Genomic DNA, 15,180 nt, shown 5'->3' on the forward strand with positions numbered 1-15,180 from the left:
CAATTTGTTTTTGAAAAATATCCATATTCATTTCAATATTTCAATGTAAAGCATAACCAAAAGAAGTTATAGGTAATGAGGCAGTTACAGGTTGAGTTTCTTGTAATATATTATGTACCTGAAAAATATATATATATAATTTTACAAATAGCACTCACAGTGACATATACGGATTTTCCAGTACCAGTAGGACCAATAATCATCATAGCTTTCTGGTGCTGCACCAAAAGCTGCATCAAAGCAATATTTCTGATTGTCTCAACGGTTACCACTATTATTTGGTTAACAGGAATATCTCTTGGTATTGGGGGAGCTGCCATCAGTTCGTCTGACCATAACTTCCATTTTCCTTTACCCTACCAAAAAGATTGTTTAAAAAAATCGAAGTGATTGATGCCGTAAATTTACAGTTTGAGCTCACTTTTCAGGGTTCATCACTGATTCTATTTTGTTTTGGAAATAAAGAGAAATTATTGTAAAGATTTTCGAAATTATGGAAATATGTAGAAACACTGAAAAAATCTGAGACATGGAAAGAGAAAAACTTCCATTTCTGTGATTGTAACATTTTGTTGTTGTTGATTATACTATATTATCTAAGAAGATAAATTGGTAACAAAGTGTGAAAAATATTAGAATTAGCTATAAATTATGTAACCTAGGTATAAGGTATATAAAAACATATAACATGCATGAATATATACACAAATATAAATTGATGGGAACACAATAATGAATAATTCTGAAATGAAGTTGAAATATAATTAATGAATTATAAAAATTATATATGAAGACATGAAAATGAATATAAAATTGAATCATGTATAAAAACTGGTCACATATATTTTTAAATTTTACTTTATACTGATTCTAAATTGATCAGTTGATTGTAAATTCATAATCCTTTCACTGATTTTTCAAACATGAAAAAATTCCTTGAATTCCACAAAGCAGTTGATAAGTGATGATATTGTTTTGCTCTCAAACATTATAAAATTTGTTGTCAAAGTTTGTGTTTGTATTATTAGTTGTACGTAATTTGTTTATCGACTGTTATAAAGTTTGTCATCAGTCTACATTGTGAAATATGGAAGAACAAATAACATGAAAATTATACTGAAAACCGGACCAAAATATTCGTATAAGTTAGTTAATACAGAAATTGTGTTAAAAATAGTAAAACGGAAAAAATAATCAATATTTGTCACCCGAAAATAATAGTGGATACTAACAATTGAAACGTTGTGAAGTAACTCTTCTTTTTTATTTTTTATTAAATAAAAAAATGAGTTAATCAAATGAGTTATTTTCGTTTCAGGCCACAATACCATCATATATACTTTTTTATTCATTTCCTGGCATTATTTTGATAATAACTTATTCATCCCAATATTGCAATCCTATAATACAGTGTAACTGAATTTCTATATTTCTGACGTGAAGTTGTAAACTCACCTCTTTTATAAAACGATAATCAAAAACAGTTTCGCCCACTGGTAAAGTGAAAATGTACGGTTTCTCAGGTTTGTTTATTTCAATCGGTATATCGAGAGCAGTACGAATTTTCTCCGGAAATTCTCTTTCTAGTAATCCTCTAAACAACATACTGAACTTATGTCTACTATCGTTATCTATAGTGCCTCCCATAGACCAGATGCAGGCGAAAAAGAAAGATCCTTCAATCTGGGCTCTCACATCCAAATCAGAAACTTGTTCTCTGTATTTCTCATCGAAAAAATCGTCCATGAAACAGTCAAACAGGTTCATAGTAGCTCTCACTAGGTTATGGTTAGATGTTGTTGCAATTTCCTGAAAAACACATGTGATGAAAATTAGCTTCCTCATGAAAATATAACTACACACGATCTAGCAAACTTCCACAAATTATCTTTGACGTACATTTGTCACACACTTTTTCAGGGACAAAAGACAAGAACTACAGGAAAATCCTTAAGGCGCTCTCAGAGCAGTGCCTGTGCAAAATTAGCGATTCACATTTAATTTAAATCGCTGGAGATTGAATCCATTTGAAAAAACGATCTCAGAAAGTTTATTTCACATAATCGCAGTTCTCTGGTTGAAAGAGCTCTTAAAAAGCAAAGTATAAGGTGTAGTGAGTTGAACCTCAAAACGATGAACAGCCACAGTCCGTCGAATATTTCTATTATGTACCGCTATTGGTGGAATGAAATGTGCCAAGGCACTTGAACATTACCCGTGAAAGTATCTATAGAAGAGAGACAAATCCCCAAAATTTATTCGATATTCCAGTCTATCAAGGTTGCACATTATGTGCAACCTTGATAGACTGGAACATCGAAGAAAGGTTGGATATTTGTCTCTCTTCTATAGATACTTTCAAGGGAAGTATTCAAGCGACTTGGCACATTTGATTCCACCAAGAGCGGCACATATTAGAAATAGGCGAGGGACTGTGGCTGCTCATCATTTTTAGGTTCAACTCATTACACCTCGAACTTCACTATTTCAGAATTCTTCCATCTGGAGAACTGCGTTTAGGTGGAATAAACTTCCAGAGGACGTTTTTCCAAATGGATTTAATCTCCAGCGATTCAAATCCAATCTGAATCACTACTTCCGCATAGGCACAGCTTCGATAGCGATTTAAGGATTTTCTGTTTGAATTCTACGCAAAAGCGTTTTCAATATATTTTCATAGTAAAAAGAATTTTTCGTCACCAATCAGGTGGATGGCTCTTTTTTGGATGGAATTCAACAACTTCGGGGTGTGTTTGGGGGTAGAGCTCCATACATGAGAACAATTTTTCAAAGAAGGTCTGATCTGATTATGAAGCATCAAAAGTTGCTGAGATGTGTATAGTTTTCTGGTTCGGAATAGTGTTCCAAGCTTTTGAGAAGCAGCATTTGCAATTCCAGCAACATGATTGTGCCGAGACATATTAGTGTCCATTTTAACCCCAAACAAACGTATCGAAGCAGAAAGCGGAATTGTCTGACCTGACATTATTATATCCGGTTTGTGAACATTTATCTTCTTGGTGAAAACTGGTGCCTGGATTTTTGTGGCATTGAATTGAACCTGATTACTTTCACCCCAATTCGAAATCACTTCTAGATCCTCATTAAGATTTGCAACCTCCTGCTGCCGATGAAGATGTGCTTCCGTAGCCGATGTCCTGGAATTCAAGTGGAATAACGAGAGAAGTGTCCTTTCGTCAGCCAAGCAATATATTGGATTCTTGGTTTTTTTCAATGAGTCGTTGATATACAATAAAAAGAGGGTTGGAGACAGTGTGTATCCCTGAGGAACACCAGCGTTGATGGTGAAAGTATTAGAGAGATATCCATCGACGGCCAATTGCAGAGAACATTCTTTCAGGAAGCTGAAGAGCCAAACACAAAAATGATCTGACAAGCCATAGCATTGAAGTTTGGCCAGCGAACACTCATGCCACACACGGTCAAAGGCCTTAGAAATATTAAGCGCAACAGCTCTTGATTCTCCATGTTTTTTGATTGCGTTATTCCAAATATGGGTGGCATATGATAGAAGGTTGTCTATTGATTTTTGTTTCTGCTCAAGATGTTGAAGCCTTCCAAATATTTGAGGATATGGTGGTTTACGTCTTTCTCCATGATTTTTGATATCACTGATAGCAAAGCGACTGGTCTATACTTATTTGGAAGATTTTTCTTGCCATTTTTGGGAATGGGCTAAACGCGAACAATCTTCCAACAAGAAGCAAAAACCCCTTTTTATAAGACAGGTTAAAAAGTTTGCAAAATACTAGTGCGAGTTCATTTGCGCACTTTTTAAGTACGATGACGGGCACTTCATACATAATTTATCGACACATTCCTGTCAACATAAAGTAGCAACATTCAATAGTATACTTCACAGATTATTGGATATTCCACTATCAGAATTTAATTTTCAGAGAGAATTGAATTTTATTGAACAAATTGCTGCTGACAACGGTTATAAAAACTTCATTGTTTTCAAAAAACTACGAAAACAAGGCATTCACCAGGTCTATCCAACTTCAAGAAATAAGCGAACCTACCAATAAAACCGCTCGTTTTTTTAAAAAGAAATACTTTTATGTAGTTCACAGAACAAATAATATTTTGAGCTATTTTTTTTCAAAACAATGAAGAAAAAATTCAGTGTTGGATAGATCAGGAGTATATAAGTTGATCTGTGGTTTTCTTGGCAAAATTTTTTATATTGGTCAAACAGGGAGAACCTTTTCCTAAAGGTTACTGAAAAAACATTAAAGTATTAGTTTTTCAAATATAAATACAAAACCATCTTTTGGTAGAGGAACATGAATTCAACTATGACTATCCCTTATTATATTTGGTAGAAAAAGGTTCCAAACTCAATCGTTTGGAATGCTTGGAAATTAATAGATTCAAGAATACTATATATTTGCTGAATGACCAAAAATAATTGAATTATTTCTCTCTAAACTCACATGAACTTTTAGTCATTAACTAGATCATGTAATTTAAATTGTTATATTATATGAAGCACCAATTAGGTAGAATTCAGTCAGCATAAATACGCCTGAGGAAGGTATTATGTCGTGACACAGGTGTTGCGGTTTTGTGAACTGTCAAGTGAAAATCTCATAATGAAGTGCTATTGGGATACATTGAAAAAAGTTCATTCTCTGTAGTTCTGAAACTGAAATGAGAATAAACTATTGAGTTTTCATAATTCTTACCCTGACTCCACCTTTTCGTATAAGCCAAATTAGTGGTTTACAAAATCGGACGAACAAGTTATAAATCATGGTCTTATAAAAGTCATTATTGATGAATGATGGTAAAGTGTTCAGCCATGAGAGAAGAAGCGGTTCCCAACCCAAAGAACTTGGTTCCATGTAAATCATTCCACATCTGGAAACCTGAAAATAACTCATATTGAACATTTTCTTTATAATTGAACAGTGTAATTAAAAATGATAGTTACAGTAGCCGGCGAAGCTACATCCAAGTCCATCGGTTCGAATATCAGATTGGTTGTATTCGCTAGCTGAATGATTTCTCCAGACATCAAGCATAACTTTTTGTTATCATCGAGTACAGTATTCATGTTTTCAATCCATACCGCATCAACGGGCCCGTCAAATATCAACCATTTTCTGTAAAACACATCGAGTTTACCTATACATTATTTCACTGATGCATGATACTATCACCAACCTATCTTCTGTAGTTGACATGGCAAATTGGCGAAAACTCACAGCTAACACCCCATCTGACCATTCATGTGATACTGGATCAAACTGACCATATAGTTGACCCAGTGTTATAGATTTGGGATTCATGACTGTATAAACGGTTTTATGTTCATCCATACCGCCCTAAATTAGGAAAAGAACATTATGGTACCAAACATAGAAACCTCAAATTTGGTAGTAGAACTACCCACCCTTTCTTCCACAAGCCCTAAGGCATCTGCCAGTACTCGGTAACAACTAGTTTTTCCGGCGAATGGTAGACCAACAATCATCAATCCATGCCTGACTATAATCATCTCATACAACTGTTGCACCTTCTCCAGGAAAATACGTGTACACTGCAGATTACTAGCTTTGCAAGCATCTTCCACAGCTTTATTCAAAACGACATAATCTGGTACAGGTAATACAACTCCAGGGAATAAGTCAGAAGTGATACCCTGAAATACCTCTTGTTCGGTTATACTCACATTAAAAAAAGAAATGTAGTTACATTGAATAAAGGAACATCATGGAAAAGAAACTTAGCCAAGTTGATATCGATTATGCTTCTCAGGACCAGTATGTCTTCTCTTTCATCGGGATATCTCAGCTTCAATGCTGCTGCAGCTCTTAATACTGATTTCACAGCTCGCATACCTAAAATTCAATTCGTAATTAACAAAAATTTCGAATAATACCACCAAAATTTAATTTTAATTTAAACTATCTTCTAATAATATCAATAATAATTTCTCTAATGTCCCTTCCTCATCTTTATGATTTTGTACACATGTTTTTGCCATTCATGGTTATTCTCACAACAGTAGATACGAGTATCAGCAGACAATGCACGAACCAGAGATGAGCAATGTAGTGGAGGACCCGCATAATAATTGTCAAGCTTTGACGAAACAGGAGGAAGGTTTTTCACTAGTTCGGACTTCCATTGTCTACTATATAAAATGATATGAAATCCCTGAAACAACTAAAAAAGAATAATTAAAAATGAATAGCTGAAAATAACAATTATATTAAGTAAAATAAACCTGAAATGAAATAATAGTGAATTAAAGTTAAAATATAACAATTGAATAAATAAAAAAATGAATAAAAAAATAAAAAAAAAGGAATGAAAAAAGAAAATACAAATTGTAGAGATTCCAAGTCACGTGAGTTCATGTATGATTTTCACGTGAGTTCATCGTCTTCGGGTGATGACAGTCATCACCCGAAGACGATTGTAGATACTAACAATCGAAACGTCGTGAACTCACGTGACTTGGAATCTCTACAATTTTTATTTTTTATTTTCTTTTTTCATTCCTTTTTTTTATTTTATTTTTTTTATTTATTCAATTGTTATATTTTAACTTGTAGTTTATTTCACTATTATTTCATTTCAGGTTTATTTTACTTAATATAATTGTTATTTTCAGCTATTCATTTTTAATTATTCTTTTTTAGTTGTTTCAGGGATTTCAAATCATTTTATATAGTAGACAATGGAAGTCCGAACTAGTGAAATTCATCATGAAACATTGTCAATCACCTTCAAACAAAGGAGGAAGGTATTCGAAATGGGGCTAAACTGAATCCTCTGGCTGAACCCGTACACTACCTAATAGAATTCTGTTACAAAATCGTAAGTAAGTCTTTCCAAATCAGACAACGCCGATGTTTTGTCTGAACCCGTCAACAATTTCTACGAAGTCGCTTTTGACCAGGACGCCGAAAACGAGTTCAATAACAATCTTCTCATATGCCCCTTCAAGCACTTCAGAAGGTCCCACCAGTTTGTAGATCCAGACTGTTATAGGATTGGCAAGTTTCTACCTACAAACATAATCGACGGTAGGCCAGTGAACTTGCAGCGAAGGGGTCTGCTTAATCAAAGCACTCACTGCTAAATCAACTCGATTTTGCAAACTCTGTTCGCATCTCCGACACTCTTCAACTTACTGAACAGTCTGAGCAAGAACATATCGTCGAACTTCAGAGTGAAATCTTTCCCGGTTATATTTAGAATGTGTCGTTTTATGGAGCAGTTTGTTTAATTACCTTCCTACATTAGGACGAAAGACGGGAGAGTGGATAAAAATGTCAAGAATGACCAAGAAGTTATAACCAACACTGGCATCCCATTTGGTCCGACATGGATTTATAAAATGTTGCATAACATGCGGACCGACTGGATCAAGGGTAGACAACAAGATGCGAAAGAGTTTCAAGGTTTTTTCTAGAATGGACTCAATGATGAAATGTTTGAGCTGAAGGAGTTGGTTAAATATTACACTAGGGATGAAAAACCTCCCGTTGACTCTACTTTGAGCAATGATTCAAATAATGAAAGGAACGTAATTTCATCGAAAAATAAAGGAAATCTAACCAGAAGGATCGACTTCACCAGTACACGTCAGTGATATCTTCGGGGGCAACTAAAGTCGAGCATTCATCATACTGGGGACCAAATTACTCAGAATATCCAGCCTTTCCTCACCCTGCCAATCAACATTAAGAATGTAAAGATTGTTAGAGAAGCGCTCAAAATACTCGTCTCCAAAAACAGTTTAGAGGGGCTGACTTCGTCGAAAACTAACGAGAAGGTCGATGCGTGGGAGCAGATAATGCTCTGGAAACTTCCCGGTATCCTCATAATACATTTGAAGTTTTTGAAATAAAGCCACGACGGTTGCACGAAGATTATAAAGGCTTTGAAGTTTGGATTGATTCGATATTGGTAACGTCGGAAATACAGTCTTCAATAGAGAAGCAGTACAAGCTATTCGCCGCCGTTTATCACGACGGCAAAAATGCCAACATTGGACATTGATCGATGCCTTTAACGTCGCGTCGGCTACAACTGCTGGATAAGGTACGACGATTCTTCGGTCAAGACCGTGCAGGAAAAATGCGTGCTGAAGCCCCAGGAAACGGGAGTTCCTTATTTGCTGTTCTACAAGCGAAGGGATACGATACGATCCTAATTACGTCTCCCTAGGGTGATGAGGTTGCTGCGATTACGTAGAGTTCAGCGTCTGGGATGATACGGAATATCTTTTTTGAGTTTTTATTGAATTTAATTTTCTGTTGATTTTAATGGATTTCATATTCTTTCATTTTGTTGTAATGTGAAAAATTTACTTTATATTTGAATATAGTTGGTGATTTTTGTTACTGAATGTTAGAGGTTCAGACTTCCATTGTACAAAAAATTGATATGATTTCAGTAAAAGTTGTTGAACTAGAGAAATATGAATTGATTGCCATCGTGAAGAAAATCATCAATACATCTTTTGAAACACGTATTTTTCTCAAATTGGGTGAAATTGCAAAAATTTTACATCCATTTGAAAATGAAGATCCCAATGAAAAATTTAATTATCAACCAATTTCCATTCTTTATATTCTAATGAAAATCATTGGAAATTAATAAACAGTAGCTTTTCATATTATTTAAATTGATTTCCTTTATAGTAGAGTATAGTTTTTGCAGGTGGAGTAATTCAGAGTGGCCTGTATTGAATATGGTTTTCAGAATTCAACTTCAAATAGATTCAAATATTTGTGGTATGTTATTAATTGATTGGTGAGAGTCATTTGATACAGTAAATCAAATAATATAGCTATAGGTTCCAGCCCAAAATCCCATATATTTTCTCAAGGCGCTTCATTCTGGACCTTTTTGGACCTCAGGCTCAGTTCACAGAAGAAACAAAGATCCGCGCCTCGTTTCTGCCAGACGTCCATTTTTTGTGGCCTTAGACTTTCAGAGCCCACTCCTCCACTTTTGCCGTCATACAGTCGACCAATCAGAAACTATCGCGCGTACATCGGGAAATTCAAATCTAGTAGATGAACAAGTGTGATTCAAGTGTGATTATGAGAACAATAATATTGGGTATACAGGGTGTCGTTTCGAAACATATCAATCAAATGGAATCAAGGTGTACGCATCGTTGAATAAAAAACATGGCTGCCAGCGTTAAAGAAAAAACATATCTGCCATCGCGGTATACATGTTGTGTGCAGCGTTATAGCCTTGACAGTCTTGTTTTTTCCTTAACGCTGCGTACACCTTGTATACCATTTGATTGATATGGTTTGGAAACGACACCTTCTATATCCAATATTCGAATCGTTATCTCTCAAACAGCGATAACACCACCGCAAACACTAATAAGCCACTTCCACCCCAAAGCCCTGGTTGTTCATCTACTAGATTTGAATTTTCCGCTGTACGCGCGGTAACTTTTGATTGGTCGACTGTATGCTAGCAAAAGTTGAGGAGTGGGCTCTGAAAGTCTAAGACCTAATTCACACAGAATGGACGCCTGGCAGAGACGAGGTGCGGACCTTTGTCCCTTCCGTGTGAACTAGGCCTAAGGTCCTAAAAGGTCCAGGATGAAGCACCATAAAAAATACATAGGATTTTGGGCTGACACTCTTATAGCTGTATTATTGAATCATGATATTCTTTTGCAAAAGTTAAACTTTATTGGCGTTGGATGAATAATATTCACATGGTTTCAACATTATCTTAGCAATAGAAAGCAATATACATTTAGATAGGAAAAAATAGTTCATTGTAAACCATCAAGTGTGGAGTTTCACAAGGTTATGTGTTAAGTCCGACTCAATATCTAATTTACATCAATTCTATCACAAAACTGAATTTATGTGGTTCTATCATTCTTTTTGCTGATGATAGGACCCTCATTCATTTTTCTAAAAATAGCAATATTATTGAAAAATGAATTTCAGAAGACCTCAAACTAATATCTTTCTGATCTTATGAGTTACATTTGAATTTCGATAAATCTTGCTTTACAATTATATCCGGAACAAACTCAGATTACAGAAATGTTTTCTCCTCATTTCAATAATAATTTAAATTAAGAAAAGTGAAAATTTCAGGCTTATATCTTGATCAGAATTCATATATCAGTCGACTCTTGTAAGTATATTTTATAAAATAAGAAATAGTATTCCCTTCGAATATTTAAAAATCATCTATTTTTCTTTAATTAATTCGAAACTTCAATGCCTAATATTAGTTTTTATTCATATAATAGATTTCCTAACAATGTTAAAAAATTGAATTACACAAAATTCAAAACAGAACTATATTTTGAGATAGTTTGACAATTTTGTAGTTTCGAATATTTTCATTTGTTGTATTATTCTCAGTATGTTCTTTTTTTCAATATGTGCGTTACATTGTCTACACCTAAACTTACAGCTTTGAATTTCACACGCAATATTGTTTTGATTTCATAATTTTCATATTATAATTGATTTATATGAATATTTTCAATTCTTCATTCATTTATCTCATTTCGAATATGATTGTCCATTTTTAGGCAATGGAATTCCGAACTCTTAATATTCATTCTTTTAAACTAATACTTCAGCAGTCTTTACCGTAATCGTAATGATGTTGAGACGACAACTGTTCCGAACATAATCTATAAGTAGCCACAATTTTGACAGACAAAGGTTTCGCCGTCAGGAAACCGGAAGCATATAGTTCGATCTCCGATATCATCGCGTAATCAGGCACCATCATAGCCACGGATCGGAACAGAGCCTTGAGGTTATCTGGTAGTTCCGATCTTCCGGCATAGCCAGGATTCATTGTGATGAAGACAGCGCAGGTCGGGTCCAGATTGAGTTCGGTTCCTTCAAAGAGCAGTTTCTCATTACCTGAATTGATGCCACGTTGGATAGTTAGTATCTGCTGTGCGACCACTGAAAGTACTTCCAGATCTATGCGGTTGAATTCATCGAAGCACGACCAAGCTCCGCAAGATGCCAATCCCTGAAAATACCGAAATGATCACTCATAATAATTATTGAAAAAAATTCAAGTCGACTCGGTAGTAATTCACTCAGTTAGTGTAGGAATAATCTTGAAACTACATTTTGAACCAGTTGACTTCGACCGATTGACCGAAAATTTTACACATGTTGGTTCTTGCGACAATATCTGATCAATTATATGACGCTAACAAGATGTGTATACACTTGTGGAAGCTAGGATGCGCTTTTATCTAAAAAATTGTTGTAAATTGCTGACATTGCCGTAAGATGGTGCCGATAGTGTTTTGAGTTATTTTAGTCATCAATTGATCCTAAATGAATGATTTTGCCAATACTACGTTTTCTTAGGAAGAAAAAAGTTACGTAACGGCAAAAAATCGCGTAAGTTGACTTATTATGACTGTGTCAAATCTGAAAAATTATCTTTGATGGTGATCAATAGATTTGTTCTATTGTTTGCTATTTGGACATATTACCGCTCTTCTATGGCGGACGCCAAAAAAACAGCGATTTGTCATTTCCATAGTAACGGTTGTGATATGGTTATCAAATCTAAATCTTAATCCAATATAGTGAACGATTTCTCTTTGGGAAGAAGAATAACTAAAAACTTACAGATAAGAACTTGTAATAATGATGTAGCAGAATTAAATAAGTTAATGTGTTCAAAAGAAACGTAAAATGAAATGAAAGTGTGAATATTTTTTTAAAGATTTCATTTGAAGTTTTCTAAGTTGAAGTACTGAAATGAGTTAAATAAATCGTTTCACAAGTTTTGTCCGTTTTTATGAGTCTACTATAAACTGTAATATCTCAATGAATCATTTGAATCAGTGTAGGTTTGCTAACGTAACACGAGTCGATTAATTCCGTCAGAATAAAAATTGTGCCGGCTGCAGCTGACGAAATTTTCGGTACATTTCGACGATTTCCTCACAATATGATCCCTCTCCGATGATTTGGTCCGGTTGCAGAATGTTATAGTAGATACACCAACCGCTGAGCACCAAACAGCTGGTGGATTTTCGCCTTGGGAACTGTCTGAGTGGCTCATCGATGTCCAACCACTGTTCTGAATATCTCCTTTTGTCGTAGAGAATCCACTTTTCATTACACGTGACTATCCGATCCAATGAAGGATCATTTTGGATTCACAAAAGCAAAGAAGAACGAACATTGAAACGTAATAATTTCAGTCGATCGTTTAAATCATGGGAAACCCACTTTTCAAGCTTTTTGACTTTTCCAATACGTTTTGAAACATCAAAAAATAAAATGGAAGCTGACACTCAGTTCTTTTGCCGTCCTACGCACCGTTTGTGATGGGCAGTGTCCACCAGGGTCCTCAAATCCTCGTCGTGGATTACTATAGGTCAACCACTTCGGGGCTCATCTTCGCGGCTAAAATCTCCAGAACGAAATTTTGCAAACCAACGTCGAACAGTGCGTTCATTAACAATATCATTGCCACATTCCTGGTTGATTTTTCAGGCTGTTTCGGCGGCGCTTTGGTTTGATTTGAATTCGTAAAGAAAAATTGGGGGAAATCGCTTAACGACATCATGCAGTAAAGAGTTGAAATAAAAAGAGTCAAAAAAATTGAATCTGGGAAAAATGAACAGCATCAAAGTATAGAGTACAAAATTCTTTATCGATCAGTATAGACCACGGCACAGAAGAATGAATATTCATTGAGATATGGAGCTACAAAAACACAGGACACTGAAACAATCAAAACTTTTGAAACATCCTGATATCTACCTACATAAGAAGCGATGACGTCTCACTTTACAAAGACAATCAATCAATATCCTTTATTGTCCAAAAAAATATTTCTTATTGACAAAACTTTCTATAATCTAAAGTCAGTATACAATTAAATTTGACAAATAAAAAAATAATCTGTTTTTCCGTTAATCAGCTGCCGCCCCTATACGAACGACAACTCTCAGAAGTTGAGAAACTTGTGCCAGCTAAGGACTAACAAGGTCTTACCTTTTAACGTGTGATTCCTAACACGGAATAGGTCGACAGGTCGATAAATACAAAAATTTTCACAACACAAAAAGTGAGCATCATCGTAAGAAGACTCAGTTCCCGAATAACAAAAAGAAACTGGCCCAAGGCAGCCAGTTGCAAACCCAAGTTTCGACATCGACGTTCGAGGGAAAGATATCATCGGAAGGTTCTGAAGGAAGTAGTTTTTCTTGTACGGTAAATAAAAAAATTCAGTTCAGTCTACTGGTGAATCTTTTTTTCATTTCACCACAACCGTCATAATTCGAAAGCAATAATAAAAGACGAAAACGCCATCCATGAGAACGATAGAAAACTCAACCCTGGTATATCAAAGGCGGTTTGTTGTAAAGCAAAGCTCACACATCAGCCGACGAATGAAAAATCGATTTCTGCATATCTCTTTGCAGTTCGAAAGCAATCAACTAAATGAACTGAACACTAATGATATAAAGTAACAGGATTCATTCATGGAACTATTGAGAAAGTGATATCATAGTAAGCCGAATAAATAACAAACCTTAAAGAATTTTCCCAGAGCGATATAGTCCAACCCATCGGAACAGTTGAACACAACACATTGCTTGGCAACGGCTTTAGCCAAATCTTTGGTTGTCTCGGTTTTACCCGTACCAGCAGGTCCTTCAGGAGCTCCTCCTTTCAAAAGAAAAAAATTAAAGGTGATCCAACATTCAAATTTCTTAAAACTACCATGTTATCTCACTTAGCCTACCTAAATGAAGATGTAATGCCCCAAACAGAGTTCTATAACACCTATCAGTCAGGGGTGTAACTACCAATCTTGTTGTATTTCCCAGGTATTCGTAACCGTATTTCAAACTAGAGTTGATCATTGAGGTAACCATGTTGTTTTCCTGCAACAAATTATTCCACTTCCTCATTTAAAAAGCAAATATCTTCTGTAATATATTCAGCTCTATTAAAAAATTGTTTTGAATGAAGAAGTCGCTAATGGATGTACTTCCTACAATAACATTTTTCATATGATGAAAGCAAGGAGCAAGTAATACATTATTGACTATTTTATTTGACTCTTTCATATATTGTATTGTGTAGCGTTCCATAACAAATATTTGGAATACAAACTGAATAGGAAAAAATGATTATCTTATAGTTCAATGTTCATATAGTTAACACTAGTTATTTTCAAAGTATTTTTTCGGATAATTTAATGTTCGTGTGGAAGTAGTTGTTTCGGGAGGGCTTTTTTACCAGTTTGTATCTGAAAGTACCTTATATGCATGATCTACACATCTTTGTAAAGAGTTCATTTTGAACTTAAAGGCTTCATTCCTTCCGTTGGAAGTTATTCCATATTTTTTTCTTACCCGAAGGCGATTGTGGATACTGACAATCGAAATGTCGTTTATCATTGATATTTCACATTTTATCCAACTTATTTAAAAGTTTATTTCCATTTCAGATCACATTGATTCGTCTTATAGGTACTTGGATTCTTTTATTTTCATATTTCATACCCCTTGTTTATTTCTACTCATCCGAATATTTTGTTTCTGGTATTATTATTATTCTATTAATTTTTTTCTCCTCACATATTTAAGATATGTCGTCCGAACCCTTAACATTCATTATATTTCATTTATATTAACTACAGGTTTCATTGTAAGTAATATAAATATCAATTAATAAAGAGCAGTTGTCATTTAAAAACCAATTACGTGGCAAAACAAAAACATATTTGTTCAACATCTGTTTTTTTGTCAACCAGCTGTCTCTTCTCAAAAACAACAATCCTCAAAAGTCAAAACTTGTTCGTGCCGAGGATTAACGAGGTCCGGCCTCGTGGCTCGAATCACCGTTTCACCTGACAGTTGATCGAATGAGTGAAACAAACTGCTCACGCCAGTCCAACCGACTACCCTCCCACCCAATTCTATCTATAAATTAAAAGTATACGTCTTTCTGCAGTCCATCATGATGAATGGAAAACTATTTCACTATGAAATTTATAGAACGTAGAAATATACCTAATCATCAAACTAGAAAGCTCCATAATCTGTTAACAAAAAATCTCAAATCTATATTCTCCTGAGAATGTATATTTCACAAAGAGAAAATCGCCTATAATGAATCACCAAATGACAAACAA

At 34.9% G+C, this 15,180-nt stretch overlaps 1 protein-coding gene across 1 annotated transcript in view; it reads right to left on the reverse strand.

Moving 5' to 3' along the window:
* Nucleotides 1-15,180, reverse strand: part of Dhc36C (Dynein heavy chain at 36C) — a 165,706-nt gene that overhangs the window by 111,364 nt on the left and 39,162 nt on the right. Inside the window, exons 17-26 of the mRNA XM_074173808.1 lie at nucleotides 13,783-13,924; nucleotides 13,570-13,706; nucleotides 10,635-11,031; nucleotides 5,725-5,870; nucleotides 5,423-5,671; nucleotides 5,194-5,354; nucleotides 4,961-5,132; nucleotides 4,713-4,895; nucleotides 1,456-1,809; nucleotides 159-356 (exon numbers count right to left, since the gene is read on the reverse strand). Of these exons, the coding sequence (XP_074029909.1) occupies nucleotides 159-356; nucleotides 1,456-1,809; nucleotides 4,713-4,895; nucleotides 4,961-5,132; nucleotides 5,194-5,354; nucleotides 5,423-5,671; nucleotides 5,725-5,870; nucleotides 10,635-11,031; nucleotides 13,570-13,706; nucleotides 13,783-13,924 (2,139 nt within the window). The remainder of the gene's footprint in view (nucleotides 1-158; nucleotides 357-1,455; nucleotides 1,810-4,712; nucleotides 4,896-4,960; nucleotides 5,133-5,193; nucleotides 5,355-5,422; nucleotides 5,672-5,724; nucleotides 5,871-10,634; nucleotides 11,032-13,569; nucleotides 13,707-13,782; nucleotides 13,925-15,180) is intronic.

Source organism: Leptinotarsa decemlineata, unplaced genomic scaffold (genome assembly GCF_025532065.1).
Source record: "Leptinotarsa decemlineata unplaced genomic scaffold, Ldec_3_MD MMD2_tig00000505_RagTag_RagTag, whole genome shotgun sequence".
In the NCBI taxonomy this organism is placed as follows: Eukaryota; Metazoa; Arthropoda; class Insecta; order Coleoptera; family Chrysomelidae; genus Leptinotarsa; species Leptinotarsa decemlineata.